This window comes from Nerophis ophidion, linkage group LG13 (assembly GCF_033978795.1).
Source record: "Nerophis ophidion isolate RoL-2023_Sa linkage group LG13, RoL_Noph_v1.0, whole genome shotgun sequence".
Classification (NCBI taxonomy): Eukaryota; Metazoa; Chordata; class Actinopteri; order Syngnathiformes; family Syngnathidae; genus Nerophis; species Nerophis ophidion.
Genome location: NC_084623.1, coordinates 56,041,185 through 56,055,051, shown reverse-complemented (window position 1 = coordinate 56,055,051; position 13,867 = coordinate 56,041,185). Strand labels below are relative to the sequence as shown.

Below are 13,867 nucleotides of genomic sequence, written 5' to 3'. Positions count from 1 at the left end.
TGTCACTAAAACACTGTGACACAAAGATGTTCAATCAATCAATCAATCAATGTTTATTTATATAGCCCCAAATCACAAATGTCTCAAAGGACTGCACAAACCATTACGACTACAACATCCTCGGAAGAACCCACAAAAGGGCAAGGAAAACTCACACCCAGTGGGCAGGGAGAATTCACATCCAGTGGGACGCCAGTGACAATGTTGACTATGAGAAACCTTGGAGAGGACCTCAGATGTGGGCAACCCCCCCCTCTAGGGGACCGAAAGCAATGGATGTCGAGCGGGTCTAACATGATACTGTGAAAGTTCAATCCCTAGTGGCTCCAACACAGCCGCGAGAGTTCAGTTCAAGCGGATCCAAGACAGCAGCGAGAGTCCCGTCCTCAAGAAACCATCTCAAGCGGAGGCGGATCAGTAGCGATACACAGGCGAGCGGTCCATCCCTTCCATGTTATTTGCAGTCGTGCCGATTCCCATCCCAGTCGCTTCGCACTCGGCTGCGAACCGATCCAGTGAGAGCTGAAGATCCTGGCCAGATGAAGCCATCCGGACCACATCATCTGCAAAAAGCAGAGACCTAATCCTGCGGCCACCAAACCGGATCCCCTCAACGCCCTGACTGTGCCTAGACATTCTGTCCATAAAAGTTATGAACACAAAGGGCAGCCTTGGCGTAGTCCAACCCTCACTGGAAACGGGTCCGACTTTCTGCCGGCGATGCGGACCAAGCTCTGACACTGATCATACAGGGAGCGGACCGCCACAATAAGACAGTCCGATACCCCATACTCTCTGAGCACCCCCACAGGACTTCCCGAGGGACACGGTCGAATGCCTTCTCCAAGTCCACAAAGCACATGTAGACTGGTTGGGCAGACTCCCATGCACCCTCAAGGACCCTGCCCAGAGTATAGAGCTGGTCCACAGTTCTACGACCAGGACGAAAACCACCCTGTTCCTCCTGAATCCGAGGTTGGACACTTAGCGTTTAACAAGCTATGTGAAACCTTTCAATCCGGTTTCAGGGCAAATCACTCGACTGAGACAGCCCTCGCAAAATTGACTAATGATTTATTGCTAACGATGGACTCTGATGCGTCATCTATGTTGCTGCTCCTCGATCTTAGCGCTGCTTTCGATACCGTCGATCATAATATTTTATTAGAGCGTATCAAAACACGAATTGGTATGTCGGACTCAGCCTTGTCTTGGTTTAACTCTTATCTTACTGACAGGGTGCAGTGTGTCTCCCATAACAGTATGACCTCGGACTACGTTAAAGTAACGTGTGGAGTTCCCCAGGGTTCGGTCCTTGGCCCTGCACTCTTCAGCATCTACATGCTGCCGCTAGGTGACATCATACGCAAATACGGTGTTAGCTTTCACTGTTATGCTGATGACACCCAACTCTACATGCCCCTAAAGCTGACCAACACGCCGGATTGTAGTCAGCTGGAGGCGTGTCTTAATGAAATTAAACAATGGATGTCCGCAAATTTTTTGCAACTTAACGCCAAAAAAACGGAAATGCTGATTATCGGTCCTGCTAGACACCGACCTCTATTTAATAACACGGCTTTAACATTTGACAACCAAATAATAAAACAAGGCGACACGGTAAAAAATCTGGGTATTATCTTCGACTCAACTCTCTCCTTTGAGTCACACATTAAAAGCGTTACTAAAACGGCCTTCTTTCATCTCCGTAATATCGCTAAAATTCGCTCCATTTTGTCCACTAAAGACGCTGAGATCATTATCCATGCGTTTGTTACGTCTCGTCTCGATTACTGTAACGTATTATTTTCGGGTCTCCCCATGTCTAGCATTAAAAGATTACAGTTGGTAAAAAATGCGGCTGCTAGACTTTTGACAAGAACAAGAAAGTTTGATCACTGGCTTCCTGTGCACTTAAGATGTGACTTTAAGGTTTTACTACTTACGTATAAAATACTACACGGTCTAGCTCCATCCTATCTTGCCGATTGTATTGTACCATATGTCCCGGCAAGAAATCTGCGTTCAAAAGACTCCGGCTTATTAGTGATTCCCAAAGCCCAAAAAAAGTCTGCGGGCTATAGAGCGTTTTCCGTTCGGGCTCCAGTACTCTGGAATGCCCTCCCGGTAACAGTTCGAGATGCTACCTCAGTAGAAGCATTTAAGTCTCACCTTAAAACTCATCTGTATACTCTAGCCTTTAAATAGACCTCCTTTTTAGACCAGTTGATCTGCCGCTTCTTTTCTTTTTCCCCTATGTCCCCCCCTCCCTTGTGGAGGGGGTCCGGTCCGATGACCACTGGTTGTCCAGAGTCAAGACTCAGGATGGACCGCTCGTCGGGACCCAGGATGGACCGCTCGCCTGTGTATCGGTTGGGGACATCTCTACGCTGCTGATACGCCTCCGCTTGGGATGGTTTCCTGTGGACGGGACTCTGGCTGTTGTCTTGGCTCCGCTTTGAACTGAACTCTCACGGCTGTGTTGGAGCCACTATGGATTGAACTTTCACAGTATCATGTTAGACCCGCTCGACATCCATTGCTTTCGGTCCCCTAGAGGGGGGGGGTTTGCCCACATCTGAGGTCCTCTCCAAGGTTTCTCATAGTCAGCATTGTGACTGGCGTCCCACTGGATGTGAATTCTCCCTGCCCACTGGGTGTGAGTTTTCCTTGCCCTTTTGTGGGTTCTTCCGAGGATGTTGTAGTCGTAATGATTTGTGCAGTCCTTTGAGACATTTGTGATTTGGGGCTATATAAATAAACATTGATTGATTGATTGATTGACTCCGCTCTGAACAGAGGACAGCAGAGGAGGACTGCTAAGCAGGATATATACCTTATGTTTAATTTTTACCGTCATTAACAGCATCATAAATGACTTGTAGCTTGTTACAGGGACAGTGGAGGCTCTCTGCCTTCCAAACCACTGCTGCTCAGAGCCTCCGCTGTCACTGCTCTCGTCAAGTTGTTAAAAAAAAAAAGGAACTCCGTAGAAACGAAAGTCCGCGACGATAAACGTGTTTATGACAGATAAGACTACACAAATACACCCATCCTAACTAGTATATGATAAATATAGACAACTTTTCCTTTTCTTTTACTTTCATACTGCAACAGTGATTGGATGTTTACTGGGGGCTGAGGGGTGTGTGCGGGTGTGTGTCTGCTGCGCAGCCTGTGGAATGGTGAATACACGCACAGCGGAGGGAGGGATAAGAGGGAAGCCGACACTACTATATCGTGTGTGTCCCTTTTTCGGCGGATTTTTCCGCTAGTACAGATCATTTTGTCAACTTGTAATGTAGTAATTTTGTGAGTTTATTCAAATTTGCTTTCTCAAATTTTGATTTGAGGGGGCAAAACATTTATTTAAGGGGGCTCTTGCCCCTGCGTAGAGCCGGCCATGCCGGGAAGGACGTCAATAAAAATAAAATGAAAAAAAATCATCTTCACCTCAAAATGTGAACTCATATAAAGTCCAAAGCAAATATTCCATGAAATCACAAATCACTTTCTCATTCCCAGACTTACTTTTAATGAGCTGCCTGCACTGTTAGAACTGGACATGTGCCATCTTTTATTATTTTATTTTACCTAAAAATGAAGCTAAAAACACAAAAGCAGGAAATCCCTGTCCAACTCTCTCTTTCATCTCTAATCCTTCCTTGCCGTCTTATCCACAATTCCACCGCTGTCTTCTTCCATTACCTGCTTCTTCAGTTCCACCGGCATGCTGACACTGAACATTGGCTGGCCAGGGACCAGGACCAGGACCAGGACCAGGACCAGGACCAGGGCCGTGTCCGACGCCACGCAAAATGCTGACAGCTCTTCAGCTCTGATTAATAAACGCGGCGGCAACGGAATGTGTTGGAAAAGCATTTTCCTCGTTACGATTGGACAATAAATATACCGGAGCTAAAGGTAGTATTTCTAGATACACAGCCCCAGTCCAAGGTTTGGACCAGGGGTGTCTGAAGTCACACATTCTAAAGACAAAAAAACATCCTGGATTAGTAGAACATTAATGCAACACATCCTCCAAAAACCTCACAATTTTCTCTATTTTACCAAAGCAATTTACACACATGCTAGGCGATAGGCTAGGCTAGCAGCTACACAACAGCTAAGCACATCGAAAAAGAACGCTGACTTGCAATTGCTGCTATCATGGCCGAAGCTCCAAATCAACCAAAGAAACGAAAAGTTGACCCGGATAAAAGGAGAGTCAAGGATCAACATTGATTTCCAGCTCTGTTCCTGCTAAACTAGTAAGTATAGTTTGATGCGCAAATCAAAATGCTAACGCGACTGTTAGCAAACTGAAATTTGCCTTACAGCTAAATCGCCACAAGATTGGTATTTCACAGTTCCACTCTACATCCTTCAAAAAAACTCTCCTGCCGGTCTTTGTTTTCTTACGTTGAGCTGTTTAATGTAGCAGAAGAGTGGAAAAAACAAGTTGCCTCTGTATTGAAACTGTTTTCATATACGTCTGATTTATGACACCCAAAGACTTCCATATTTTCCGAATAAATAGATGTGATGAGGAAGCACGCTAGGAAACACAGATCTCTTCCCCATCAACAACAGTGGTAATCAAGCAGACTTTGTGAGAGACAACAACGATTACTTTGGGAAATATTACGATCCAGGACCTTATATTTTTGAGCCCGAATACAAAGAGGATGAGCAATAAGTTTTAGAAGCCGAGTGTTAAGAGGATATAGATTTACACCTAGCATCATTGCTAGGTGTAAAGCATGTAACCCAACCATAATAAACCATTTTTGTGTCTATTTTGCCATCTCAGGGATGTGAAAGTGGACCAGCCTGTCAGACCATGGCCACATTTGTCTACTAGCAGATGAGAGATGCATGAATTATAATCTAGAATTGACTTTTAGCAAGTTTGAGACCAAGCAGAAGCAGCCGTCAGCTCAATGTGTCAACAATAATAGCGTGAGCTAGCGTTAGCTCACCGCTATCAATGCGTCACTAGAATAGTCCGTCTGCGTTAGCACTTATAATAACGATATCATCTCTTTTCAATTTTTGCGCATTTCTAGTGTGACTGATCTAATAATACGGTCGGAGTGCAGAAGCGTTACTCCCGTGATGTCAATCCTCGGAAACATAATGATTAATTTTGAGTCAACTCCGAACAAAATGCATTTAATCACGATTAAATATTTTAATCGTTGGACAGCCCTAGTTTTAAGTAATAAGTGCTTTTTAATGGTGATATTCAAACAAGGCTCTACAAGAAAAGTTATATCCATTTGCGACACCTTGATTCATTTTGAGTAAACTACGAACAAAATGTGATTAATCGCGATTAAATGTTTTAATCGTTTAAAAGCCCATGTTTTAAGGAATAAAGTGTTTTGATGGTGATATTTAAACAAGGGTCTACGAGAAAAAAGTTATATGTATCTGCAACATATTGATTAATTTTGAGTCAACTACGAACAAAATGCGATTAATCGCGATTAAATCTTTTAATTGTTTGACAGCCCTAGTTTTAAGTAATAAAGCGTTTTAATGGTGATATTTAAACAAGGGTCTAAGAGAAAAAAGTTCTATCTATCTGCGACATTATGATACATTTTGAGTACACTACAAACAAAATGCGTATAATCGCGATTAAATATTTTATTCGTTTGACAGCCCGCGTTTTTAGTAATAGTGCGATTTGAAGATGATATTTAAACGAGGGTCTATGAGAAAAAAGTTATATCTATCTGCGACATATTGATTCATTTTGAGTCAACTATGAACAAAATGCGATTAATCGCGATTAAAAATTTTAATCGTTTGACAGCCCGTGTTTTTAGTAATAGTGCGTTTTGATGATGATATTTAAACGAGGGTCTATGAGAAAGAAGTTATATCTATCTGCGACATATTGATTGATTTTGAGTCAACTATGAACAAAATACGATTAATCGCGATTAAATATTTTATTCGTTTGACAGCCCGTGTTTTTAGTAATAGTGCATTTTGATGATGATATTTAAACGAGGGTCGATGAGAAAAAAGTTATATATCTGCGACATATTGATTAATTTTGAGTCAACTACGAACAAAATTTGATTAATCGCGATTAAATACTTTAATCATTGGACAGCCCTAGTTTTAAGTAATAAAGCGTTTTGATGGTGATATTTAAACGAGGGGCTACGAGAAAAAAGTTACATCTATCTGCGACGTATTGATCAATTTTGAGTCAACTACGAACAAAATGTGATTAATCGCGGTTAAATATTTTGATCCGTTGACAGCCCTAGTTTTATGTAATAAAGCATTTTGATGGTGATATTCAAACAAGGGTTGATGAGAAAAAAGTTATATCTATCTGCGACATATTGATTAATTTTGAGTTAACGACAAACAAAATGCGATTAATCGCGATTAAATATTTTAATCGTTTGACAGCCCGTGTTTTTAGTAATAGTGCATTTTGATGATGATATTTAAACTAGGGTCGATGAGAAAAAAGTTATATCTATCTGCGACATATTGATTAATTTTGAGTCAACTATGAACAAAATGCGATTAATCACGATTAAATACTTTAAACGTTTGACAGCCCTAGTTTTAAGTAATAAAGCATTTTGATGGTGATATTCAAACAAGGGTCGATGAGAAAGTTATATCTATCTGCGACATATTGATTAATTGTAAGTTAACTACGAACAAAATACGAATAATTGCGATAAATATTTTAATCGTTTGACAGACCTAGTTTTAAGTAGTAACATGTTTTGATGGTGATATTTAAACGAGGGTCTACGAGAAAAAAGTGATATTTATCTGCGACATATTATTTAATTTTGAATTAACTACGAACAAAATGCGATTAATCGCGGTTAAATATTTTAATCGTTTGACAGCCCTAGTTTTAAGTAATAAAGTGTTTTGATGGTGATATTTAAACGAGGGTCGACGAGAAAAAAGTTATATCTATCTGCGACATATTGATTGATTTTGACTCAAGTACGAACAGAATGCGATTAATCGCGATTAAATCTTTTAATCGTTTGACAGCCTTAGTTTTAAGTAATGAAGCGTTTTGATGGTGATATTTAAACGAAGGTCGACGAAAAAAATGTTATATCTATCTGCGACATATTGATCAATTATGGGTCGACTACGAACAAAATGTGATTAATCGCGATTAAATCTTTTAATCGTTTGACAGCCCTAGTTTTAAGTAATAAAGCATTTTGATGGTGATATTCAAACAAGGGTCGATGAGAAAAGATGTATATCTATCAGCGAAATATTGATTAATTTTGAGTCAACTACGAACAAAATGCGATTAATCGTGATTAAATCTTTTAATCGTTGGACAGCCCTAGTTTTAAGTAATAAGTGCTTTTTAATGGAGATATTCAAACAAGGCTCTACAAGAAAAGTTATATCCATCTGCCACACATTGATTAATTTTGAGTCAACTACGAACAAAATGTGATTAATCGCGATTAAATCTTTTAATCGTTTGCCAGCCCTACTTTTAAGTGATAAAGCATTTTGATGGTGATATTTAAACAGGGGTCTACGAGAAAAAAGTTATATCTGTCTGCGACATATTGATTAATTTTGAGTCAACTACGAACAAAATGCGATTAATCACGATTAAATACTTTAAACATTTGACAGCCCTGGTTTTAAATAATAAGGTGTTTTGATGGTGATATTTAAACGAGGGTCGACGAAAAAAAAGTTATATCTATCTGCGACGTATTGATTAAGTGTGGGTCAACTGCGAACAAAATGCGATTAATCGCGATTAAATATTTTGATCGTTTGACAGCCCTAGTTTTAAGAAATAACGCATTTTGATGGTGATATTCAAACAAGGGTCGATGAGAAAAGATGTATATCTATCAGTGAAATATTGATTAATTTTGAGTCAACTACGAACAAAATGCGATTAATCGTGATTAAAGCTTTTAATCGTTGGACAGCCCTAGTTTTAAGTAATAAAGTGTTTTGATGGTGATATTCAAACAAGGCTCTACAAGAAAAGTTATATCCATCTGCCACACATTGATTAATTTTGAGTCAACTACGAACAAAATGCGATTAATCGCGATTAAATCTTTAAATCGTTTGACAGCCCTAGTTTTAAGTAATAAAGCATTTTGATGGTGATATTTAAACAGGGGTCTACGAGAAAAAAGTTATATCTGTCTGCGACATATTGATTAATTTTGAGTCAACTACGAACAAAATGCGATTAATCACGATTAAATACTTTAAACATTTGACAGCCCTGGTTTTAAATAATAAGGTGTTTTGATTGTGATATTTAAACGAGGGTCGACGAAAAAAAAGTTATATCTATCTGCGACATATTGATCAAGTGTGGGTCAACTACGAACAAAATGCGATTAATCGCGATTAAATATTTTGATCGTTTGACAGCCCTAGTTTTAAGAAATAACGCATTTTGATGGTGATATTCAAACAAGGGTCGATGAGAAAAGATGTATATCTATCAGTGAAATATTGATTAATTTTGAGTCAACTACGAACAAAATGCGATTAATCGTGATTAAATCTTTTAATCGTTGGACAGCCCTAGTTTTAAGTAATAAAGTGTTTTGATGGTGATATTCAAACAAGGCTCTACAAGAAAAGTTATATCCATCTGCCACACATTGATTCATTTTGAGTCAACTACGAACAAAATGCGATTAATCGCGATTAAATCTTTTAATCGTTTAACAGCCCATGTTTTAAGGAATAAAGTGTTTTGATGGTGATATTTAAACAAGGGTCGATGAGAAAAAAGTTATTTCTATCTGCGACATATTGATTAATTTTGAGTCAACTACGAACAAAATGCGATTAATCACGATTAAATACTTTAAACGTTTGACAGCCCTAGTTTTAAGTAATAAAGAGTTTTGATGGTGATATTTAAACAAGGGTCGACGAAAAAAAAGTTATATCTATCTGCGACATATTGATTAATTGTGGGTCAACTACAAACAAAATGTGATTAATCGCGATTAAATATTTTGATCGTTTGACAGCCCTAGTTTTAAGTGATAAAGCATTTTGATGGTGATATTCAAACAAGGGTCGATGAGAAAAAAGTTATATCAATCTGCGACATATTGATTAATTTTGAGTCAACTACGAACAAAATGTGATTAATCGCGGTTAAATCTTTTAATCGTTTGACAGCCCTAGTTTTAAGTAATAAAGTGCATTTTGATGGTGATATTCAAACAAGGCTCTACAAGAAAAGTTATATCCATCTGCCACACATTGATTAATTTTGAGTCAACTACGAACAAAATGTGATTAATCGCGATTAAATATTTTAATCGTTTAACAGCCTTTGTTTTAAGGGAATTGTTTTGATGGTGATATTTAAACGAGGGGCTACGAGAAAAAAGTTACATCTATCTGCGACGTATTGATAAATTTTGAGTCAACTACGAACAAAATGCGATTAATCGCGATTAAATCTTTTAATCGTTTAACAGCCCTTGTTTTAAGGAATAAAGTGTTTTGATGGTGATATTTAAAGGGAAGTTCTGTAGCAAAGTGAATGATGCCATTGTCAATGCTCTCATTTCCTTCTTAATGCTTCGACAGGAGCTTTGCAACGCAGACGTTTCATTAAATATTCACGAGCTGGGTCAAGGTAGCGCCGGCCCGGAGTAGATAGCAGGAAGACGGCGTCGGCAAAAGTGTAGCAGCTGCAGTTCTGCCAGGAAACCGCGGCAAAAGACGATGAGTGTGTGCTGGCATGCTATCAATAGACTGAAATACCCCTCAGCATATCACTCACGTCAGAGCACGGAGGGTGTAGGTGTAAAAGCTGCCACCAGAGGGTGCCAGACATGGGGGGAAAAAGACTCAACTTGGCAATTAGGCATCTTTTTTTTTAACACTATCATTTATAACCCTGTGAACATCAGTGTTATTACACAGTATGTGTCAAAACCACACTGTAGATCTACTGAAGCCGGCTTAGAGCAGAAACAAATCATTTAAGGTTTAAATCCAACTAGATAACAGGGTTTGCAAGTGCACATATTTTCAGTCCTGACAGTCGTCATAGTTATCATTTAAAATGGTTATTGTTCATAATTAAATGTACCGTATAGTAGGGTTGGACGCAGGGTTGTGCCGATACCAATATTTTGGTACCGGTACTGTTAGAATAATTGTTTCTAAATTATCACAAAAAACATTGTGTTCCTGACAAGAAGACAAAAGTCTGTCTTTGAAACCAACCAAGGAGAAGGCTCGTAGAACTCCACTGGGACTTCAAAGCGGACAGATGGCAGAATCTGCCCAACTTCCAGAGGAACTCTTTTTGCAGTAGTTTACAAACTCTTTTTGAACTATTTGAATCACTAATCCTGGCCTCCGTGGCGACAAATTAAGGAAGTTTCTTACAAGTATCATCCCTTCTGGACAAGGTATAGCTAAACATGATTCACCATGAATTGATTAACGTGGACTCAAACAAGTTGAAAAAAATACTGGAAAATAAAGAGTCAAACCTGTGCTAAAAGCGATGTCCTTCCTGGGTGGTCCATGCAACCCACACGACGGCTTAAATCCGTCACAGGGTGTTACCATTTTGTGGTCAATTGTACGGAATGTGTACTGTGCTGTGCAATCGATTGATTGGGAACACGGTGTGGTGCTAACGGTGAGGAAAAACTCCACAAACCTCAGCTTTGCGGATGTTTTCCTTGGATTCCTCCATTTTGGTCTCCAGATCTGCCCTGCCTTGCTCAGTGGGTGGCAGGCCGTGGCTCTCGCAGTCCTCCAGTGACTGAGCAAAACACAAAACAAAGCCTTGTAAAAACGTGGTTATTCTTCATATTTACAGTCATTCTGGCAACTAAGCTGACAGTTTTTTTTTTACAGTAAAAACAATGCGGTACCGTTTTTCCACTTACAGTAATACACCGTAAAAACAACAACTTAAAATTTTACCGTAAAATAAATGACAACTCAGTCGCAAGACTTTTACTGTGTTGTTGTTGTTTTTTTAACAACATATTACAGTAAATGGAAAAACAGTACCACTGTTTTTTACCAGAAAAATTGGTGCCAGAATTTTACTGTAAAATCTATGGTGGTTTTTACAACATTTTTTTTAATTCTGCCAACTAAGCTGCCAGTTTTTTTTTACTGTAAATAATGTGGTACATTTTTCCATTTACAGTAAGTAACACGCTGTAAAAATAAACAACAACCGTAGAATTCATGGTAAAAAAAACTGGCATCTCAGTCGATAAAATTTTACCGTAAAAAACAGTGGTAAAGTTTTTTCAATTTACAGTAAAATGCTGTAAAAAAACACTGTCAATTTTAAAGTGAAATGTCTATTTTTTTTCATTTCCGTTTTTACAATGTATAATATGACCGATAACTTGCTTATTTTCATTTTGATTAAAAAATATCGCATTGTTATACATTTTTTGCAATATTGGATGCTGTTAAAGCAGGGGTGTCCAAACTTTTTCCACGGAGGGCCACTCACGGAAAAATGTACGCATGCGGGGGCCGTTTTGATATTTTTCATTTTTCAAACCATAACAAAATATATGGATTTTTTTTTTTTGTTTACCTTTAGGGCTCCTGGGGACCAAAAAGGGTTCAGTTAATAAAATGTTAAAAACAAGTTAAATTGTAATTTTTTAATGTTTTTTATTCAACGTTTACAGTAAATCTCTACAGTGTATCAACTTCAGGTGGATATTAAGTAAAAAAAAAAAAAAAAAAAAAGGTTAATGCCTTTTCTGTCAAAGACAACTTTGTTTTTTATAATAAAACTGAAATATGCAGTATTTCCCACGCTGCCCAAAACATTCAGAAAGCAATGTTTGATGTGAAGTAATTAGAGCCTTAAAAAGATCAATAACGATAATTATAATAATAATAATAATAAAATCCCCAGTGATTTTATTTAATTATTATTTTTGAGTAATCACAGTGAAAAGATCAATAAAATCCCATTTAATATATTTGGGATTCAAAAAGTGCCTCACTCATAAAGTGATACATTTTTATTAGTTTTTTTTACTTTCAACACTTAAATTTACAGGATCAAAATTTTACGTTTGAACTCTTATTTTGTTTGTTTTATGCTCTTTTGTCAAATAAAACGTTGATGTCCTTATATGGCAACCACACAATATATGCAATATTTTCCACATAAAACATTTTGAAGTGAAATATTTGAAATAATTGGAGCCTTGTAAAGATCAGTAATTCATTATAACATTGATTTTTTTGGGGGGGATAAATTGCAAAAAATCTGAATCACAAATACTTTATTAATCCCTGAGGGGAAATAAAAAAATGTCAGCACAATCCTATTCAAGATCAGACAAATATTACAGGGATATACAGATGTATAAAGATATAAAGTAAATAAAATAAAGATAGACAAAAGAAATGTTTTTTTATCTAGTTGGATTTCACCTCATTCCACTTTATATATATATATATATATATATGATAAATACTTAGAACTATACTGTCCTCTGGTGTCTGTTTTCGTCACCTCCCCTCAGTTATTAGTAAAACACAATATATATAAAATAAAAAATATATAAATATATAAAAATATATAAAAAAATATATATAAAAAAAAAAAAATATATATATATATATATATATATATAATAAATACTTAGAACTATACTGTCCTCTGGTGTCTGTTTCCGTCACCTCCCCTCAGTTATTAGTAAAGCACAATATATATAAAATAAAAAATATATAAATATATAAAAATATATATAAATATTCATAAATATATATATATGTATATAAAAATACAATATAATATATATATATATATATATATATATATATATATATATATATATATATATATATAAATATATATATAAAACCAACCAACCAACCAACCAACCAACCATTTTCTACCGCTTATTCCCTTTTGGGGTCGCGGGGGTGCTGGCGCCTATCTCAGCTACAATCGGGCGGAAGGCGGGGTACACCCTGGACAAGTCACTCCTCATCGCAGGGCCAACACATATATATATAATATATATATATATTTTTTTGCAATTGCATTTCCATAATGTGTGGCGGGCAAATGGCCCCCGGGCTGCACTTTGGACACCCTTGTGTCAAAGTTGAAAAGGTATCACATTTCAACCAGTACACTTTTTTTTTTCCCGTCAAAATGGAAACAACAAATACATTTAGTAAGAAAATATAAGGTTATATTGATAAATATTACTTCCAGGTGTCCGCCGGGCCTTGAGTTTTGACACCTGTGTCATATGCGATAGAAAAAGTCCCGTAAAGTAAGAAGAGTGACTTACTCGCTTATAGTGTACGATGTTCTTGTGTTCTCTGGCCACCCGTGTCGCCCACTTCCTCGCCTCCTTGTTCAGACTGTGCTCCTCCGTGGTTCCCATCTCCGACTCCAGCTGACGACTCTGACAACACACACACACACACACACACACACACACACACACACACACACACACACACACACACACACACACACGGGCGTGAGTCGACACACAGGCGGACCCACACGAGCGCACACGTGCGTACATTCGGAAGCTCCTTATTGGTAGCGTGCCCAACTTTATTAGCCGCGACCAAATCAAGCACCAAGATGGCGGCGAGGAGGCGGGGATGGCGAGCGAGCGGCGAGGCGTGCCGGGAGCGACGCCACAAACAACATCAGGAGTGTGGATCGCGCACCTGTACACGATTAACGTATCTCCTCTCGCTGTATAAAAGGGGAGAAGGAGGAGAGAATGGGGCTGGTGATGGTGCGGAGCGAGAGTAACCCAAACGAGGAAGGAACGAGAGAGAGACGACAATACGAGCA

The 13,867-nt window shown here is 38.2% G+C and overlaps 1 protein-coding gene across 1 annotated transcript in view; it reads right to left on the bottom strand.

Annotated features, from left to right (window-relative positions):
- Positions 1-13,867, bottom strand: part of LOC133564052 (F-BAR and double SH3 domains protein 2-like) — a 98,233-nt gene that overhangs the window by 34,930 nt on the left and 49,436 nt on the right. Inside the window, exons 6-7 of the mRNA XM_061918133.1 lie at positions 13,344-13,460; positions 10,709-10,813 (exon numbers count right to left, since the gene is read on the bottom strand). Coding sequence (XP_061774117.1) covers positions 10,709-10,813; positions 13,344-13,460 — 222 coding nt within the window. The remainder of the gene's footprint in view (positions 1-10,708; positions 10,814-13,343; positions 13,461-13,867) is intronic.